We start from the raw sequence: 20,805 nt of genomic DNA on the forward strand, positions 1-20,805 counted from the left end.
TTTCAGGTAATGCTTAGAATTCCACTCCATGTTTGCTAGTGGTTCTAGTATAATTCAATCTGGAGTAGTTCTTCCAGTCCTGTTTATGTATGAGTTTCTTTCTTCTGAAGCTTGACCTGGTGAGGAGTCTATTTTAGTCTATTCTTGTAGTCAACAAGGACAAGATTTTTGTGAGAACCAGTGTGGTTAGAAGTGTTAAACTGGAGTTGTTTCCTCAGAGAGAGAAATGTTTGTGACAGTTGACACTGTATAGCAGCAATGAGACTTCCTCATGGCAACTTTCTCTGTAGTTTCCTTGTAAAGTTCCTCAGCAACAGTCACTCCTCACCTCCATCCTGATCCATTGGGGTTATTGCAGTTTCTTTTCTTAAAAATGGCACTAGAATATCCTTATATCAATATAGTGATATACCAAGATTTGTATCAATTCATTTGTATAATTCTATTCCATTTAATCTGGAAAATTTGGGGAGGGACAGTGGCTCAGTGGTAGAGCATCTGCTTGGTAAGCAGAAGGTCCCAGGTCCAATCCCCAGCATCTCCAACTAAAAAGGGTGCAGGCAAGTAGGCATGAAAAACCTCAGCTTGAGACCCTGGAGAGCTGCTGCCAGTCTGAGTAGACAATACTGACTTTGATGGACCAAGGGCCTGATTCCGTATAAGGCAGCTTCATATGTTCAAGTTCTGTGAATCCCCATGTTTCATTTAATTGGAAGTGCTTGGTTTAGCCCCCCAAATCCCTCCTTATTTTATTAGTAAACAGCCAAAGATAAAAGAACAAAAAAGAAAAGTGCTTTCTTCCAGTCTCTCTCTTTCCCTCTGTGCCTTAAGACACTTTACCTGAATTGGTCATCTTGGCTTTTGTATAAGAAATAAGAGATAGTGATGTTAGGATTGCCAACCTCCCGGTGGGGCCTAAAGTTCTCCCAGAATTACAACTGATCTCCAGACTATGGAGGTCATTTCCTCTAGAGAAAATGGCTGCTTCAGAGGATGGCCTCGATGGCATTACATCTCTGCTGATCTCCCTTCCTTTCCCAAGCTCTATTTTCTCCAGTTGAAACTGGAAAACCTATGTAGTGGAGTGCTGGGATGGAAACAACCTTGGTTGCTCTTACTCATGATCTCCACTTGGAAAGCAATGGGGGAAATGTGTCCCTATTGATTCTCTTGGCCTCTTAGCAGCTTTTAGAACATACTTTGTTAATTCTGCTCTTACTTGACCAGTGGAGTCCAAAAGATAGTGCTGAAAATAAAGGTTAGAGTTTCCCCAACAGGCTTTATGACTGAATGGATTGGATCCAGACTGAACTGGCTATTTCTGCCAATTTCCCCTTCCTGCTACAGACCTCACTCGTGATTCCTCAGGGTCCCCATGCCCACAGGAGTAGCATTCTGTGGATATCAGTGGGCTGTAGTGGAAATAGAGTCTGATTATTTTCCTGGGTCTGGCAGGGGATCTCCAGGCAATGCTTCCCTTCCCTTATTGTAATTCAATGGAGTAGCAGGGGGGAACAGTGTCGGGGCATCACTTTCTGCTTCAGAACAGGAAGTGGCATTATGACACTCTAGGAATGTTAAACTTTTAAGACAACATGACATTGTTTCCTGTTCTGAAACAGGAAATAACATCCCAGCAGTCTTTGTCTCCTCAAATGTTTCTGGGGATTGTTAGCCAAGGGCTGGTAACTCTAAGTGGAAGGGCAGTGGCAGAAAAGTTCCATTCTATTTAATCTGGAAAATTTAATTTGGATCCAACCCATTGTCTCTAGTACTGTGCAGATAGTCTTGTGTGTGCATGGGAAAAATCACTTTTATGGATGTTCTGTGGGCATATTATCCCTAAAGCATATAAGTGATTATTGAGGGTACAAAGTGTGTATCTTGAGCCTTCACACACTGGGGGTATTTACTCACAGGCTCTTCAGCAGACCAGGCCTCTCAAATACATGAAAGTCAAGTGCAGTGCGGGGGCAGGGCCCACATGCATCGCAATGCCTGTCACCCATACATTTTAGACCTTCTGCAGTAGCTTTCATGAAAGTATCTCCCCTGGTTCTTGTGCTGCCCTTTGTGTGTGTCCCCAGCCAGTCATGCATCTTATGCCCATGCTTCTTCATCAGCCCCAGTCCCACCCAACTGCTCATGTGTCAGACACGTTAGAAGACCTGATCTCCAGGGCTCACAATTGAGAAGAGAAGTGGGGTAAGAATGAAGTAAATAAAAATAAATATTGATGCCCATCTGGGGTCCAGAGGTTTAATAGCGAAGTTTCCCCTACCCCCAGCCTGCAACTCTGTTGACCTGACAACTCTTTCATTATGCTGATATCTTAAAATGATCAGCTGATGTTTCACAATGGGTATTATTTTGGTTTGGGGAGTTTTCTTTTCTGATCTTGACCTGTTCCTACCATCTAAATAATTTGTCTGTGAAAATGAAACAAATCACTTGGTACCCATGGGACTGACTTTGAATTTCTAAACTACTTTATAGTGGTATAAAAATATTTTTATGTGATTTGATAGCAGTTTTGAAGCAGTGTTCTTTACATGCAAAATAACATGACTGAGTCCTTTTTAAGCCATGCAAAATGTCACATGCTGGCTGCTAACAGACGGGCAGTTTGGGGCTGTTGGGAGGCGTTCCGAATTGGGCTGGCTCAAAAAGAGCCGTCCTGAAGCCTCCCCAGCAAAGTGCCTGTATCCTGTCCCAGTGCCTCAGAAGCTGGATTGCTCTTTCGGCCCCCAACAAGTTAAGCGCTCAAGCTTGTAAGGGAAAAAAAGGTGGAAGGGGCTTGGGGCGGCTTGGTGCTTTCACACAGTCAAGTCACCTTGCATCTGCCCTGCCGCTTCCAGATGGCAGGGAGCTGAGTGGCGGTTGGCTCAAAGCTTTGCTACCACTTTGAAAGTGGTAGTTTTTTGAGCTGCTCTGCAGAGCCTGGAGGATGGGGTGAGTACGGGACAGGGACGGGCAGCAGATGTTGCCATCTGGAGGATTTTTTGGGTCGATTTCAGAGGCATCTCTGAGTCAGCCCAAAGTGCTGGTCTGTAATCACCCATTGTCTTCCAGTAAAGCATTCATTGTGGATTGGAACCCAAGGGTTGCTTATCTAAAGATGATGCTAGTTGAAGCAATAGCATGGGTCAATGGTATTTGAGCATGAAGTGGTATTTTCTGTTCTTAAGATCTGTGGATTCACTGAAATGAATGCAGTGGGTGATTTCTTCTGTTGTGGTAAGGTGACAGCAACTAAGTGAATCTTGCAATCAAAACACTGTGTGTGTGTATTAGAAGGCTGTTTTATTTGGAAAATTCATGTGCCACCTCTCCAGAGAACAGCTCATGGTAAGCATACAAATTATAAACAAAAATAACAAAATCATATAAAGAGCAATATAAGAACCATCAAATGTAAGTCATAAAAACAACAGGTTGAGAAAAGCAATGGGTTTATGGACCATCATCTTGATAATCCACTGCTAGAATACTTTATGATGATGATCCTATGAGTGACATCTTGTTCACTGCTCAAATGATATGGGGCTCTTCAAGATTTCCTCTATATCACATCCCTCAACCTCTGAGCACATTTGCAAGTACATGAATGCACAAAATCCTTTGTTCAGTGTTTCCTGGTAGAAATTAGTTGAAACCTGGGACAAATCATCCAGATGGGCAGCCGTGTTGGTCTGAAGCATTAGAACAAATTTTGAGACTAGTGGTATGAGCCCTGCACATGAAATGCCTTGAATAAACTTTTGTTGGTCTTAAAGGTGCCACTGGACTCAAAACATGAAGATTCATATTAATGAATTAAAGCAAGTGTTTGGGAGTCAACTGAAGAAGACAATGATAATAGGAGAATACTTAGATTAAAAACATATAGTTTATGCTGCTCGCAGACTTCAGATTTGAGTTGATTTTTTAAAATGAAATGTGTTTTATAATAATGTATGCTTTTCTATCAAAAGTGAGGTAGAACAAGAAAAAAGATGGCACAGTTTTTCAGTTGAAACATATACCCTTATTATGTTGCCAAAAATGGTCAATGAAAGAGTTTACATTTAAAAGCTTAGAGCTGCAGAACTAATCAAAAGATGAACTAAATTTATGGGTTATTGCAATACCTATTTGCAGGGCTTTTTTGTAGCAGGAACTCCTTTGCATATTAGGCCACATACCCCTGATGTAGCCAATCCTCCTGGAGCTTACAGTAGGCCCTGTAATAAGAGCCCTGTAAGCTCTTGGAGGATTGGCTATATCAGTTGGGTGTGACCTAATATGCAAAGAAGTTCCTGCTACAAAAAAGCCCTGCCTATTTTAAACGAATTTAAAAGTTCAAAACCAATTTCATATATGTTGAGATATCTACCTTGATTAATCTTGCTAGTTATATCTGCCATTGTTAAAAACTGTGGCCAGATATGATTAGAAAAGTGACACGCACATACACCCTTAGGATAAAACTTCATCTTAGACATCTCAAAAATAATTTCTAGTCATAAAAGGGTCCCCTAAAAATCCACAGGCTTTGATAAACGCAGCTGATTGGTTTTATTTTCTGTGATTTATTTGTGTCTTTTTGTAATCTTTCAACTGAACACCTTCTTTGGAAATGCAGCTGATATGGTTTTGCATTTTCCCCCTTACTTCATCTCTCAGAATAAGAGCCAGGGACTGAGCTTTGTCCGGATACATGCGCCGTGGAATATACTGACCCGAGAAGCAGAACTCCTTAAAATAAAAATGCCCACTAAAAAAGTAAGTACCTGATTCGTTTTCTGTTCTTTCAAATGCTGTAGATATGGCCTTGGAAAAGGTATGCGGATACAGAAAGAGATGAAACACATGTAAATTGACATGCTGGCAAGACCGTTCCAGCCTGTTGTTTGAAACAGGCGCTTTCCCCATGAAAAGTTGATGTACCTTGCTGATGATTCCCTTCCTTAGCTTGCAGAAAGGCTTCAGCTCTGTGCCATATTATGGTATGGATGCCTTCCCAAACAAGCAACCTGTGTACAACAAATGGCAGATTCTCTGGCCAATGATGGGCTGGTTGGGGAAGCACTCTGGGAGGTTTACTTATGGGTCAATATGGGTCAATAGTGTTGAATCCCAGCCAGCTGAATATTTTCAGGCATTGCAGAGGAACACCATAGGGGTGTGATACTTCTCTTTAAAACAGAACTCAGTTTTCATCAGCCAACCTAGAAACAGAGCAGTAATTCTGCTCTGGAATAAGTGCAAACTGTACCTGTTTTCACCAGAATGTACCTAGGGACAATGGCTTGTGAAGATCTGCCCTTGGTTCATGATGGAAACTTGCTAGGTGCCTCCAGAGTAATCTCACCTATTAATTCATACTCTTTTGCTTCTTTAGACGTATGAAATAAAAGAAGAAGGGGGAATTGCCAAGAAACTGTCTGAAATATGGCGCAAATTCACAGAACCATTGCAGCCCAAAGTGCCACAGCTAAATACCACCAAGATGAAGCATTTGTCTTACCCGTTTTCTAGAGAAAAAATCTATTTGTGAGTAAACAAAATCCTCAGTGTGATTCATTGACGTATGTAATCCAGCGAGAGACAATCTGGTGAATTGCATTGTACAAACTCCTGCTGTTTCCCATGTTTTGTACTCTGTGTGGAACTGTATTCTCCCAGAATACGGATGAGAGAATGATATGTTTGAATGTTCACAGTTGTGATGAGAAAGGTATCTGGAAGACTCTAGCATTGGAGGAAACTTCCGACTTCTTTTTTACTGCATTTCAGTACCCACTGTACAAGGACACAGGGGTGAACCGAAGAACAGTGGTTCTTCTAGCAAGGATTCTCTGGTTCAGCTGGCTCTTCAGTTTTTCAGGCTGTGAAAGGTTTTTCACAAGGCTCTATTGGAGATGCTGAATTAGTCTGTGACCCTCTGTATGCAAAGCATGTGCTTTACTGTTGAGCTTTGGCATTCCCATGGACAAATGTGGAGCTGCGTTATAGTGAGTCAATCACCAGTCCATCTAGTTCAATGTTTTATTATTCTGGCAAGAGTTCTCTAAGGTCTCATCCAGACTCGTGTGTCCTTCTGCATGCAAAGTACAAGCTCAGCCACTAATGTATGATTCTTTCTTTCCTATAATGATGAAGATTCTGGCCTGACTCCAACCTCAGACTGAGCAACTCATTGTTCAGGCACAGAACTGGTTGTAAACCTCTGAATCCCATTGCAACATTAGAAGGCAACATCAGAAGGCCTTTTCTCTGTGTTTTGCTTGTTGGCTGTCCAGGGCATCTGTTTGGCCAATGTACAAAGCAAGATGTTGGACTAGATGGACCACTGGTTTGAACCAGCAGGGGTGTTCTTGCACTCTTAGAGCAAAAGTGCTTCTAAATTGTCCATTTCTCTTCACTCACCTTCTGTCCTGTGCCACTACCATTTTACTTCTTATTCATCAAACAGTTTCTGTGTGTGAAATTAAAAATGTATCAACAAGAATGTTAGGCCAGAAACACTTTTCCTGATATGATAGTTTCCAAGTACAAGATTTCTTTAAAATGTAAGATCATTCAGATTTGTGATTTCCCTGTTTGCATTGTGAAGAGGTAAAGTTCCAAGACAAGAATTCTGTGTGCTTTTTCCCTGAATGGTTGAATTGGGGCTGAGACTGGGGAAGGCAATGGCTAACCACCTTGTAAAAAGTCTGCCGTGAAAACGTTGCGAAAGCAACATCACCCCTAGAGTCGGAAATGACTAGTGCTTGCACAGGGGACCTTTCCTTTCCTTCTTCAGCTGATGTGAGAGTTAGCAAGGTCCAAACTGACAATGGAATTCTGCAAAACAGTAGAGCTGGATGAGATATGCTGATTTTAAGTTCAGGTAAAATACACTTTGATATTAAGTTCATAGGAAATGAGGAATAGGCATGGCTGGCACTGTAAAGTTTTAAACTGAGACACAGGATAGGAGTCGATTGATACTTGGCCAAAGCTCTGGTTGAGTTGCCTCCAAGAATCATCACTTTATAATAAAAATGCTTGTGACTTCATGAGAGTAATATCATGAGTAGATGCAAATAACTCTCAGTGAATCACAATAATTTTACATGTACACTTTTCTGCAAAAAAATGATCTAACAGTGGTCACCTGTTTTGAACTTGGTCAGGGAAAGGGCCCTATATTTGTTGGGTTAGGATTACATGTTTATGTAAATTCAGGAAACATGCAAATACTACTCAAGGTTGTACCAGGGCCATAAGCACTTAAGAGATCCATGAGCACTGGATCTCTTAAGGAGTTCCAGTAAGAAAAATCCAGCCTTGCTGTGAAGAAAATTGAATCTGCTTCTAGGTTGCCCCTTGATTTCAGTTCCATTGGTCCCCCCACTCCCACCCATGTTGATTTAATTTGCTTGTCTTAGCTTACTTGTTCAAAAGGGTGGCATGTTGATGCTAAAATTGCTACTTGTTCTTTTATGTGAGTCACATATTTCATTCTTAATGGAAGCACAATCCACAGTGCCAGGAACAGCTAATATAAAGGGGTCAGGTCAAGGTGACATCCAAGGCATACTTGGAAACTCTCAAAGAATATGCCTCTAGTTAAGACAAGGCCTGGAGTATTTCCATGCTCATGTTTACAGAATGCTTCAGGATTAGGGAAACCTCTTAGAGATAGGCATAGGATCTGGCTAGCACTGGTGCAACATTCTTATGTCCAGCACTGAGGAATCAAGTTCCCCAGCATCAGTTTCCAGACCCTGGGAGTGGACAGCTCCAGTTGCTATGCTGGACAGCTCCCTGAATTTTATGGAAGCTGCCAATGTGATCAGGGAAGCCGTTTAGGGGTGGCGATTGTAACTCTTTCCCCAGTGCTGTTTTCCTGATCGAAATGCTCCCGCTGAAGCTTCTATTAGCTCTGCAGGGGAAAACATAGATGCACTTGTGTATTTTTCTTGGCAAGGCTATCACTAACAGGAATGGTTAGGATCAGGAAAGCAGCACAGGGAAAAGTGTTAACCCCCCAACCTCAACCCCCACATTCATCCAGTCATTTAGCAGCTTCCCATGGCTTGTGTTAAAGATAAAATTAAAACATCACATCAAATTTGGAATGGAGGGCCAAATTTGATGTTACTGTAAATGCTTCTAGTTCCCCTTTCCCACTGTTTTGACATCATGTCCTGCTTTTACCTGGTGTTATGATATCAAGACATTCTAGATTTTCCCAGCCTTGCTCCAGGCTGTCACTCATGGGGATAGGGAAAACACAGAACCTCACAACATCACAACACAAGTTAAGTTCTTCTCAACATTATGGAAGGAGAAGGAGAAACTAGATGGGTGTTGGCTGTTTGGGGCATATGAATACCATGCCTAGTTTGGCCAAATCTTCTAGCACCTATGTACATCCAGTGGATGACTCAGCTCCTCCCCGGTGCTCTCTACTGAATCAGCCAGACCAAGACATCCACAACTGCATGAATGGGTGGAATGTGTCCATGGCACATAGCTAACAGAGCTCATTTTATTATTCCTCCGTAGTTAGAGATTTATGGAAGCAATTAACATAGTGGCCAACAATAGGCAATCAGCGTATTCTTGCCACCTGGTTTTCTGCCCAAAATAATATTTGGCAGTTCCTGATAATGCTTAATATTTCTTCTGACTGCCTCATTAATGGGTGGGTCCCCGCTCTGCTGCCTGATGAATAAGCTTTTTTATCGTAAATGGAGTCCTTGGGCAGATTGTGTGTTTCTCTTTCTGACAGTTTTCATTAATGCTGAATTGCATGTCAGGACAGCTAGAGGGAGTGAAATGGCAAAGTCAGTTTTCATCAGGGATGCCTGAGCTTGGGAAATAGTGATTTATGAAATACTATTGCCGTTACATAACTGTGGCAGAATGAATGCATGGAAGTAAATGGGTGTTTCGACAATCATAAACATTTGGCTTAAGGAGAGGTGAAATCTGATAGCCTTCTTTTACTCAAGGCATTCTAGAACTATGCCTTTATTTTGTATTAGCAAAATTCTCATTGCCATGGGTTGTATATTGCAGGCACTGAAGGAAGTGGTAGACTGGGCATCTCTCTAAATAGAGCATCCAGCGTAAGAAAGAAATAAACCTCATGGGGAAGGGACCTGAAAAACTGAGCAAAGGAGAGGAGGCAATGTAGAGAGAAAGAGACTTCCTTCAGTTTGCCCTGGTTTGCATTTAAAGGTGAAGAGCCAAAGAAGGAAAGGAGATGCCCCCCTCCTCATTTTTGCCCTTGGGACATAGGCAGGAAGAGAGAAAGAAAAGACTTTCTCCTTTCTTCCCTCTCTCCACACATGCCTCCCCTGTCAGGTCCCCCTGTCCAGCATATACCTGCCAAAGCCTGAAGCCCACTTGAGACGTTGCCCTTGTGAATGGTGCTGCTCCTTACTTCTGGGTGGCTCCCATAGCATATTGGGACTGGGGAGCACCTGAAGTGTAGTATCCTCTGAGTTGCTCCCATTCTGAGTACTTCCTGTGCCTGAGTGCCATTCCAGAAAAGCACCAGAAGGGACTGTGTCAGGCCCATAGCTACACTGGGGCCTCTTGGGGCCCAGCCACCCAAGTTATTGCCAAGGACCCACAACTTCTCAAAAGCAGAGCAGAGCTCATCATCCTCCACGTTCCAAACCCCGTCTTTGCCAAGCTAGTAAACAAAAGTGCATCTTGACTTGTGTCAGAACCAGCTGCTCATTTTTTTATTCCCAGGTGCTGTGACTCAGATCTGGGAAAGGGCACTGAGTCATCCCACCCTGGCATTGGCTCAGGCACCACTTCTGTATTCAAACTGCCATGTGTTAGTGGAAGCTCAAATGCTGCTTCCCTTTGCCCTGCCATCTGGCTTTTCTTCTCTGGCTGGGCCTGCAGTGGCAGTAGCTTAGCCACAGCCATTCATCCCCTGGCTCTTTCCTGTCATCTCCCCTGGCAGTGCCGCTTCTTCTAGGCACTCTCCAAACAGAAACAAACTCTGGACTTGTCCTGTGCAGCACCCCTCCCAGTTGCAATCTGCAGCCCTGGTGGATTATTGGCTGCCTCCTCCTCCCAAAAACATGGGAAGCTTCATTCTCCTCCCCCCCAGCCCCAAAGTACCATTGCAGCCACATGTGACTGTTGCCCGTCCTCTTTGGATGAATGCAGACTGAGTAATTAGAGGCTTTTTAAAAATGCAAATAAGCCAAGACCAAACAGCTGCCCCACTGGACTGCCATCGATGGCTTGCTTGAGATTTTTGGAAATGAATGAGAGCTCTGGTCCTGGCCTCTAGGAGGAGGAGAAAGGAACCGGAATGGGATGGTGGAGGAGGAGATGGACATGCCTGAGTGGGCTTCTTCCCCACCTCTGGATCTTTCTATGGTGCAATGGAGACCAGTGGGGGAGGTGCAGGGGTGGTGATGGAAACAACATGCCTGGGTGCCCCACAAGAAAACAATTTGCCCCACAAAATGAAAAATCCTTGTTACAGCCCTGGGCTGTGGCCAATGTTTCCTCTAAGCTGCAGAGTCTTGTGAGCAAAAATGCTACTTTATGAGCTGCTGGCATTAAAGTTGTGAGCTACTGCATAAATTAGTTTGCTCTGGGGTCATCCTTCCTGAGCTGGAGGTTAAAAATCTGTGAGCTAACTCATGCTAACTCAGCTTAGAGCAGGGGTGTCAAACATGCAGTTCGGGGGCCAAATCAGGCCCCTGGAGGGCTCCTATCAGGCCCCCGAGCAACTGGCTGTCATCTGATTCCTTCTCCCTCTCTCTTGCTTCCTTTTGCATAACAACTTGCTTTGCAAGGCTTGCTCAATTGCATAGGCACTACAGAGCAAAACTTCTATTTTCTCCATTGAAAGAGTCTCCTTCCTAGGGGAGGAAGGAGGGAGGAATAGCTTGCTTTGCCAGCTCTCTCAATTGCACAGCAGAGCTACTGAGCCAAGCCTCTCTTCCTTCTATTGGCTGAGGCTCCTCCCCTCTTCAGTCCCCTGGGGAAGGGAGGAAAGAGCCACAGCTTCCTTCACCCAGTTCTCTGGATCCCATGGGAGAAATACAAAGAAAGCATCTTTAAGACCAATGAGTGCTAACATTTTAAACATGTCTTAAGTCTTTTTGAAAACTTGTTTGTCTGTGTTCTTTATAAAATTTATATCTCTGATACCTGATCTTAAATAGGTACATACATGGCCTGTCCCAATATGGCTCAGCCCAACAAGGTCTTATTTATGTCGGATCTGGTCCTCATAACAAATGAGTTTGACACCCCTAGCTTAGAGGGAACACTGGCTGTGGCTCAGTGTTAGAGTATCTAGGTACCAGGTTCAATCCCCAGCATCTCCAGTTAAAGGACCTGCTAAAGACCTCTACCAAAGACCCAACAGGGCTGCTGCCAGTCCCAATAGACTATAATGACCTTGATTGATCAAGGGTCTGATTCAGCATAAGACAGTTTCTTGGCTTCCTGTGAGGCATGTGTGGCCAAGAAGCAATGGGGTGGAGTGATTGTTTGATTGATATTCTAATATAGAGTATATATTTAAATTAATTGTTTCGAGATTTCATTATGCTGCCTTCAGACTTTTGGAGGGGGGGGGGTTAAGATGTCAGATGAATATCTCAGCTTTTCAGAAGTCATGAGCTAATACTTTCTTATAGCTTTTAAAGATATAACGTGGTTTCTTTTTTATTTTTTCAACTATAAAGAGCACTGAAGGGGGAAAGGGCTGGGAGAAGAAGCTGCAATTCAGTCTTAACTCTTTGCTTTTAGAATTGATTCAGTGAAGCTTGTCAAAATCATGTGCATTAGCAGCTTCGTTTAGCTGAGTTCTTCCATTCTTCTTTCTTCTTTTCATTTAGGCAACTGATTTTGTGCCCGCCTTCATTTGGGGAATAGCTTAAGAAGGAGTTCTCTGTGCATTTTTAAGTGGATCCCAAAACAGAATGCTGATATTTTTCTTGTAATCTCACAGAGCCAAGTTGGTGAAGTGGCTAGAATCTCAGACTGCATGGGTGGGAGACCCACCTTTAAATATGCATGTAGGATTGCGAACCTCCAGGTGGGGCCTGGAGATCTCATGAAGTTACAGCTGATCTCTAGGTGACAAATATGAGTTCCCTTGGAGAAAGTGGCTACTTTGAAGGGTTGATTCTATAGCATTATACCCTGTAGTGATTCCTCACCTTCCAAAACCCTGACTTCCCCTAGCTGCACCCATGAATCTGCAGGAATTTCTCAACCTGGAGTTAGCAGTCCTACATGAGGCTAGTTGGGTGACCTTGGACTAGCCATTCTCTCACTGCTGAAACTGCCTCACTGGACTTATGTTGGGAAAAAATGGGGGGGGGGACCAATACAAGGACAGTATACCTGATCCATTTTCTCAATGTTTCCACAGATACAACGTTCAGGACAAAGATGCATTTTTTGACAATGCTACACGCAGTCGAATAGTAAGTCAGTTCTGGGGGATATGACCCTTTGGGAATCTCTGGGCTTTATGGACTTTGTTACTGTTAGTAAAAGTTCTACAGCACACCATTATTTATTTATTTATTTAGGCAATTTATAGTCTGCCCTTTCCCAAAAAATGGGCTCAGGGCAGATGACAATATTCTAAAAACAGTATAAAACAACAGTTAAAAACCAAATCAAGCAATACAATTTAACAAATAATAAGGTATAAATGGCAGCTCAGTTGGGCACATATAATATATACTAAGAGTCCAGAACAGTAAATAAATGTAATGTTACAGCAGAGGTGGATCAACATAGGGCCAGTCGATGGAATAGGACACCCGCTGCCTCAACCAAAGGCCTGGCAGAATAGCTCTGTTTTGCAGGTGCTATGGAAAGATAGCAATTTAGTGAGGGCTTGGATCTCTAGTGGGAGCTGATTCACCAGACTGGGGGCAAGGCCAAGCCCAGTTCCATGCAGAGTAAGATAACCCACAAAGTCCATATCCAACTATGCTACCAGATGAATTTTTGGAAGTAGAGGAGAAAATTAAAGGGGGAACAGAGGGAGAAAAGGAGGAAAATTAGTGGAATGGACAGGTGAAGAAATAGTGATGCGCATCTAGATTTAGTTTTGCTTTACAGAAAGGACAGAAAGGTCAAAGGTTAATGTGAGCCTGTGGGCAATGTTGGAATGCTGAGAAAAGCTAAAGGGTGACACCACAAAATGGTTGCCAAGGGAGGTGGGACTAATCATAAAATGGCTGCCATGGGGGCAATTACAGAATGTTGAGAGCTGTCCTGTTATGGATATTACTATTTCTGGATGGGCTTTCCCTACAGACCCAAAGGCAATGCCTTCTGGAGACTTCTGAAGTGTCTTCTGCTTCAATGTGGTAGAAGATAGCTAGGACTGGCTGTTTGCTTTGGGAGAACAAGAGATTTGGGAAAAGAAGCAAGTGGACACCAGGGAACACATTGGGGGTCACCATGATGACCATTGAGAGATCACTGGTTTAATGGAAGAGGAAGGATGTGAAGGAACAGAAGGTCAAGAGAAAGAGACTTTCTTGGCAGGTGCTCTGGGAGGACCAGGACTAGGAGACAGTGAGTGAGAATGAGCATAGTAGAAGTGAGCTAGAAGTGAGATAACTTGGGTGATATTTGTGTTTGCAGTGCAGAACACTGCCTTTCCTTGGGGCCTTCATTTTCATTTTTCTTGGTTTATAGTAAGAGAATGGGCCAGAAATTAAATATTATTCTCATCATTTTAAAGGGAGGAAGCAGCTTCAGTGATGGCTGTGGGTAAATTGTATCAAAGCTTTGATGCTTTTAATCCATGTATTGGATATAACTGGTTACTGGAATGCACAGTGAGATTCTGTTATATGCTTTGGGATGAAACCAAAGGAAATTTCTGCTGGCTAAAGGAGGCTGGATTTTTTCTGATTCAGCCTCAACTGTGTTCTGACCTCTCCAATGCTTTTCCTAAACATCTCTTGCCCTATAGGACCATTTTGGAGACCAATTTGGGCTGCAGCATGAAGGGGTTCTGCCCAAATTGGCACATTTGTTCTAGGGCTATCCACCAGGGCTTTCTTCAGGCTTTAAAAAAAGTTAGTACTATATCACTATATTGTTATGATGTTAGGAAGATCTATTTCAGCAATGCACTAGTTTGCAGTTTATTTTTAAAAGTAAGTCTTTTGTGCTTTTCCTGGTGGAGTTTTCAGGGAAAAGTTTCTGGTGGCACATTTCTCCTCATAACACCACAACCAAAGGAGACTTTTTTAAATGGAAGATGGAAACTAGTAGATTGTTGCAGTAGATTATTATTATTATAGTGGTATATAACTAAAGCATTACAGCTATTACTGACTAAAATAATAAGCGTGAAAAAAGCTCTCTAGTGACAGGGGTAGAACTGACAGCCATGGAGAGCTGAAGCAAGGAAAGGGAGGATGAAACTTCTGTGTGGATGTTCCGTTTCAGTAATAAGAGCTACAGTGAGAGCTAGATGCAGAATTATCTCTGTTTAGAAGCAGCCCGGGTATTTCTGGGGAAAATGTGTATTATATGGGGAGATCAGTAATACTGTATAAAGAGACCTTTTTATAATTAAAAAATTATACTAGACTATCTTCTTTATGTAGCTATTGATTTGTAACTTATGTTAGAATGTCTAATCCATATAGCTAAGTTTTTGTTATATTGCTTTTTCAATTATAGGTACATGAAATTTTGAAGCGTACATATAGTACAAAAGCCAAAAACAGTATGGGTAAGGATTTGTGCATTTTCAAAACACATTATGTTTGAAGCTGCTTTTTTGTGAATACGTTTGAAGAATTAATTTAAATTATGCATCTGGCAAGCATATAAAATTGCATTCACAGTGCATCCTGCTCTGTCCAAATAGCCTGGGACCAATCCCAAACATCTGGATAATCAGTAGTTAAAGTTGTGAGATGTGCTTTACGGGGCTGCTGGGATGAAATCAGTGGTATCTTGTGTGCTTGTGTATGTGGTCAAAGGTCCACACATCTTGGCTGGTCTTCATAGCTCACTGAAATCTGTGACCTTGACCCCGCTCCTGGCTAAGGGGAGAGATGGAATCTCACATCTGAGATTGAGTCGTGGAGGTGCTCTGAGAGCCAAAGCATAACACATGGTCAGTATTGCTCCATCTTCTTAGCTCCAGACTCAAGGAGGAGGGTGAAATGGGGCTTATTCATGTTTACAGGTACAGGTAAAGTTTATCGTCTGTGGCCAAAGGCTGTTGCAATCTGAACACATAAAGCAATCTCACATACGCGCGCACACACAGTTATGAATATCAGCTTTAAAATGATCTAAGCAAAAGGTACTGATCAAATAAAAACATTACTCTCTCCAGATACAGCCCGGGCTGGAGCCAGAATTTCAGGTTTGGTGGGGCCCACAGCAGCATTTTTTGTTTGGTGGGGGGGGCATCTGGTTTGGCCTTAAATATTCTCTCTGCTTCTCAAGTAAAGCTGTGGCCCCCCTCCCTTATTCGTCTAACTCAGTAAACCTTACAGCTGCAAGTAGGCTTCCCACCCCCCCAGTGCCAATCTGAAGCCCCTGCAGTAGCAATGCTGCACTTGTTCAGAGCAGTGGTGAGTGGCAGTGAGCAAAGGAGGCAGATTGGAGGCCCTCCAGTGGAGGGGCCATACAGATGGAAGGGGGCGGGGTTGAATTGAGTGGCCTGCCTCCCTCTGGGCCCCACTGTAGCTACAGGCCTGGGTACTGCTCTAGCCCATATTTTCTTGGCTGCTAAAGCAAAAAGTGAAACTCTATAAGAGACAAATGGATCAGTGTCTGAAAGAAGGAAAAGCAGCTTCTCTGAAGAAAAGTTTAAACCCCTTAAAAACTCTGTAAGGAGCTTATTCATGTTGCTTTTCAGAAACATTTGGGACTCTGCACCTCAGCTGGCAATCTCACCTTTGCCCTTGGGAGAAGGGTGTGGCCTCGCTGGACTTGCCTGGATGGGGAGGATTGCTTGCACGATAGTACCATGCAAATATTCTTGAAACCAATTTTAGGCATAAGGGTTAAACAGGGACAATGAGCAGTCATTAGAAAGAGCTGGAGGCTGGTGCTTTCTTTGTGTGGGTACTCATATATAAAGTTCCACTGTTTTCTGCCAATTCCCCACTCAGGGCTTGGGACAGACCCCCACCCCCTGGGAAAAAAGATGCTACTAAAAAAGAAGTGTTGGGGATTATAGGATGATAGAGGTGAAGGAACAAAAGTCACAGACTAAGATGGGTCTCCAACATTGTGGGAATAGGTGCCTTCTGGGTGTGGGTGTGGGTGGGCACTTCATGGTTTTTTTGTTTTTGCTGCAGGCAGCTGGAGCTTGGCTCCTCTGACCAGTCCCACTGCCACCACCACAACCTCCCCTTCCAACCATTGCCTTTAGCACACTTCAGAGGATGTTGGAGAGGTAGTCTGGGGTAGAGGTGATGGAGAGACTCAGAAGAACAGGAGGGAATGTGAAAGATGGCAAAAGAACAAAAGTAGGAAAGGAAGGTGTTTAATGGTGTCAGGAAAGATTTCTTCTTAGATTCCAAAACAACTTGGCAGGGTTTGAAAACAATTCTTTCAAAGCCTTGGAAAGGACCTGGAGGAGTAGACTCCTTGAGGCAACAGATGGGGTTGTTCCTCAGTGTCCCTTTTCACCCTCTGAACAGGGTCCTGGTATTGTGAGGGCTACCTCATGGCTTGGGAGCCACTTATGGCTCTTTCACACATGTTGTGTGGCTCTCAAAGCCCCCACCACCCTGTTGGCTGGCTTGGAGAAGGCATTTCTCTTTTACATTACTTCTCCAAGCCAGCCAGTGGAATGGAGAACACATTTAAAGTCAAAGTTGCTTTCTGTCCATCCCTCTCTCCCCTTCCCCCATCTATTTGCCTTCTGTCCTTCCTGTCCTGTGGCTCACAAACATCTGATGTTCATGTCTTATGGCTCTCAGACATCTGATGTTTATTCTTATGTGGCTCTTACATTAAATAAGTTTGGCCACCCCTGGTTTAGACCTTGCCTTTCCTGGTAGGTAAAATCTCAAAAGTACTAGGTGAGAGACCTTCTAATGAAGATTTCCAATGCCTTTCTACTTGATGGGTATTTTAAAGGTTTGTTCTCTGTTATGATGCAGCATAGCGGTTAGTGTTGGATTCTGGGAGACCCAGGTTTGAATCCCTATCCTACCACAGAAACTTGCTGGGTGATCTTGGGTCAGTCACACACTCAACCTCTCAAAGTGGTTGTGAGGATAAAATGGAGAAGGGGAGAATGTTGTAAGCCACCTTGAGTCCCTGATGTGGAGAAAAGTAGGGTATAAATGCAGTGAACAAATATTAAAGAAGCCCTGTCTTTATAAAAAGGTTGTCTTAACTCAACCCTCTTTCTTAGAGAAAAATTAAGAGTGGTAGCAGAGCATTCCAAGGGCTTCCTGGATTACTCCTGTGCCCTTGCTCTGTTTGAATCTGGCTTCATACTTGGCGAGGGAATAGAGATGGCTTTAGCTGTTCTGGTGGACATTCTCCATTTGCATGATTAATTCTGTTGGCTTTCTCAGCAACTTTTGACAGAGTTGAGCATTCATCTTTACTGAAGTGCCTACAGGAGTGTTTTTTAAAGTCTTTTCTTTCACACCATGATCAGAGGGTTACAGCTGGAGAACTGAAATTAGCAGCTGGAAATTTATCTTGAGGTATTCTCTAATGTTCTGTGCTGTTGCCTGAGCTTTTGACTCTTAAATGTGATCATCCATCACCTTGTAGTTAGGCGGCATCAACATGCCGAACATACCCAGCTGTAGGGTTCTGTAACCTCTAGAAGTGTACTTCCATCTATTTGATGTAGTCTAGAGGGTGAGGAAGAACAAAATGAACATAGGTTCATACAAGAAAGAGGTAATACTGGTTAAGAAAGCTAACACATGGACTGCTGTTGGACTGCCCACCTTTGATGGATTGAGATTATTTCTGCCGGAATCAGTTAAGAGTTTGGGAGGGAGAGGTTGTTAGATGGTTCTCTAATATTAGAAAGATACGTAGGTCAGGACTATGGCAAAAAAGGCCTTTCTCATTTAATTTATTAAGGAAAACAGGGATCTTTTCTGATGTGAGTATATCAGCAGTTCTTTTCGTATGATATTTCAATCACCATGCATATGTTCTTGTTTGGATTGGTAATCTGTTGGGGGGGGGGAGTTTAAAACTAGCTAGGCATGTTCCAGTTCCAGAATTAATTTGAGAAGTTATCCAAAGCTCAGCTGGAACGCATGTGGAATACAGCACTGGGCAGATATGTGAGCTAATTTGGATGGAGAGCATCTGCTCGTTTTTAAAAACTGAACTAGTGATTAGGAACAAACTCTGAGTTTTTTTTTCAGTCTGGACTTGTTTTGTTGGAGGGGGATTGCTGCTATGTCCCAAAGCAGACAAATAAAGCAACAGCTCTGTGTAGAATACGCCTCTTATCAGTCTCTTATCTTCAAAAAAGCCACTCAAAATATTGGTTTGATATTTCAAATTTTATTTTTCAAAATAAGTCCAGATTTGCACAATGTAGGCACAAAATACTCCAATATATTCTTTCAGTATCAGCTTACAGGCACAACCGGTCTAAATTCTCCTGTTTTGCAACTGCTTTATCCAAGCCACATTTTCCAATACTTTGCTTATATTTCTCACACTTCTATGGCATTCTCATCAAGTTTTCTCCAACCTTCACTCTTAATTTTTCCACCATGATAAGTGCTTAATTGGAAAAATTAACAGTGAAGGTTGGAGGAAACTTGATGAGAATGACGTAGAAGTGTGAGAAATATAAGCAAAGTATTGGAAAATGTGGCTTGGATAAAGCAGTTGCGAAACAGGAGAATTTAGACCAGTTGTGCCTGTAAGCTGATACTGAAAGAATATATTGGAGTATTTTGTGCCTACATTGTGCAAATCTGGACTTATTTTGAAAAATAAAATTTGAAATATCAAACCAATATTTTGAGTGGCTTTTTTGAAGATAAGAGACTGATAAGAGGCGTATTCTACACGGAGCTGTTGCTTTTTTTCTGTCTCCTATCCGTGGGACTTTTTTTCTGTTGCCATGTCCCAAAGCAGAGGCAGTCCCATTTACTCCATATCTCCCAATGATTTGAATACATCAAGACCTGTGAAAAGACAACTCCTGCTGATTCAAGCATGGCAAGTGCTATTTTTCCCATGCAGTTACTTCCTATGCTTGCAGGAGTGGCATGAAGAATCTAAATGTTGTGATGAGGAGCTCATAGATCTTGGTCAGTCCTGGTCAGTTCACATTTTCAAGTTGATCATTTGGACCAATTTCACACTAGGGCTTGTTCCAGGTGGAGAACCCTTTCTCTTGGTTTTCGCACAAGCTGTCCCGGAATTGCGAGTTGGCGTGCCGCTTTTCCATGGCAAGCAGAAACCACTTTTGAGAGGATCTCACTTGCTGCGGAAAAGCAGTGGGCCAACATACAGCTCTGGGGCAGTTTGTGCGAAAATGGACAGAAGTGCCGGGAGCAAAAGGGCTCTCCACATGGAACAAGCCTAGTGCGAAATCGGTCTTGATGTCCACATCAAAGAGTGGATTGCATGCGTGAATGAGCAATCACATGCCGTGATTCATTAGTTTACAACACTGGTCAGCTCAAGCACTCACAAACAGCACATGGAGGCAGCCTTCATCTGTTGCATGCGATCATGTGATTTAGAAGTCTGTTGCCTCTGAACATGAAAGTTCCATTTAATTCTTATAGACAAACTGTTCCTCTTTTATGTGCTTCTCCTGTAAGAAGCTCACCTCTGTGGATGGAAGAATGTCCAGAAAGATAGGGCTTAGTGTGAACTTGGGACTTAGTGTGGACACCACACTTCTAAGGAGACCCAGAAAATATGCAAAATGTGGTGTTGGAAACTGAAGCCACCTTCTTAATAATCTCAGTTTTCATTATTTTAAAACAAATTTCTAGAATTTATACTTACAAAGAGATGCTTCAAAGTGTGTGGGCACTCTTGGATGAAATCTCAGAAGCTGGAGCTGAAACAATAAGTGACCCATCCATCCCCTCCCTGTGCTCAATTCCAGGTTGGACCTGGCAGAAGTCCAATAAGTGTAAAACAGATTTCAAGTCCAGTTCCAAAATATAGATTCTGTTCCCTGCTGTGCTACCAAAGGTTTTATCAAATGTATGATGGGGTTTGAATCCCATCTTCATTACAAAGTAGACGTGGTGGGTCTCTTATGACTTGAACGCTGCAGTAGCAAAGGCACTGGATACTTTGGTTTTCTTATGCCTTGAACACTGTTATATCAGTAGCTGCAAAGGGGCTCTGGGATTGGGAAATGGTGTGCACCTGACCCCTTAGTGGCACAAGGAGCACCAGGGCATTGGATCTTCAGAGCATCTCTCTTTTACCTTTTTAGAGAGGCCACAAGATTATTATTTTCCACAAGATGATGATTATTATTATTATTATTATTATTATTGTTGTTGTTGTTGTTGTTGTTGTAGGGCTGTTAACTATCCTGTTGTACTCTACTTTAGATCATTTAAAACTTTAACTACTGTGAACCCAGAAGGATGCGTTTGAAAATTAACAATAAGAATGTCAAAGCTGGAAAATTCTCAGACTTGAATTGTTTGGAAATTTCATTTTAATTCTTAAGCCGAAGCTTCTGTAATACTCCGAATGCTTTTTTCGGGTAGAAAAGTGATTATAAATAGCAAGCATAGATAATAATGTAATTATAATAATGTAAAATAGTACATGTTTTTCAAAAATTATTGGCACTGA

The 20,805-nt window shown here is 42.6% G+C and overlaps 1 protein-coding gene across 3 annotated transcripts in view; it reads left to right on the forward strand.

Moving 5' to 3' along the window:
• Nucleotides 1–20,805, forward strand: part of ANO2 (anoctamin 2) — a 178,070-nt gene that overhangs the window by 48,111 nt on the left and 109,154 nt on the right. For all 3 annotated transcript variants that reach the window (XR_009556199.1, XM_060254361.1, XM_060254362.1), the window contains exons 4-7: nucleotides 4,666–4,764; nucleotides 5,384–5,535; nucleotides 12,401–12,455; nucleotides 14,689–14,740. Coding sequence is in view for 2 of the 3 variants with exons in the window: in XM_060254361.1 (XP_060110344.1) it covers nucleotides 4,666–4,764; nucleotides 5,384–5,535; nucleotides 12,401–12,455; nucleotides 14,689–14,740 (358 nt within the window). In the remaining variant the exon portion in view is untranslated. The remainder of the gene's footprint in view (nucleotides 1–4,665; nucleotides 4,765–5,383; nucleotides 5,536–12,400; nucleotides 12,456–14,688; nucleotides 14,741–20,805) is intronic.

Source organism: Heteronotia binoei, chromosome 14 (genome assembly GCF_032191835.1).
Source record: "Heteronotia binoei isolate CCM8104 ecotype False Entrance Well chromosome 14, APGP_CSIRO_Hbin_v1, whole genome shotgun sequence".
In the NCBI taxonomy this organism is placed as follows: Eukaryota; Metazoa; Chordata; class Lepidosauria; order Squamata; family Gekkonidae; genus Heteronotia; species Heteronotia binoei.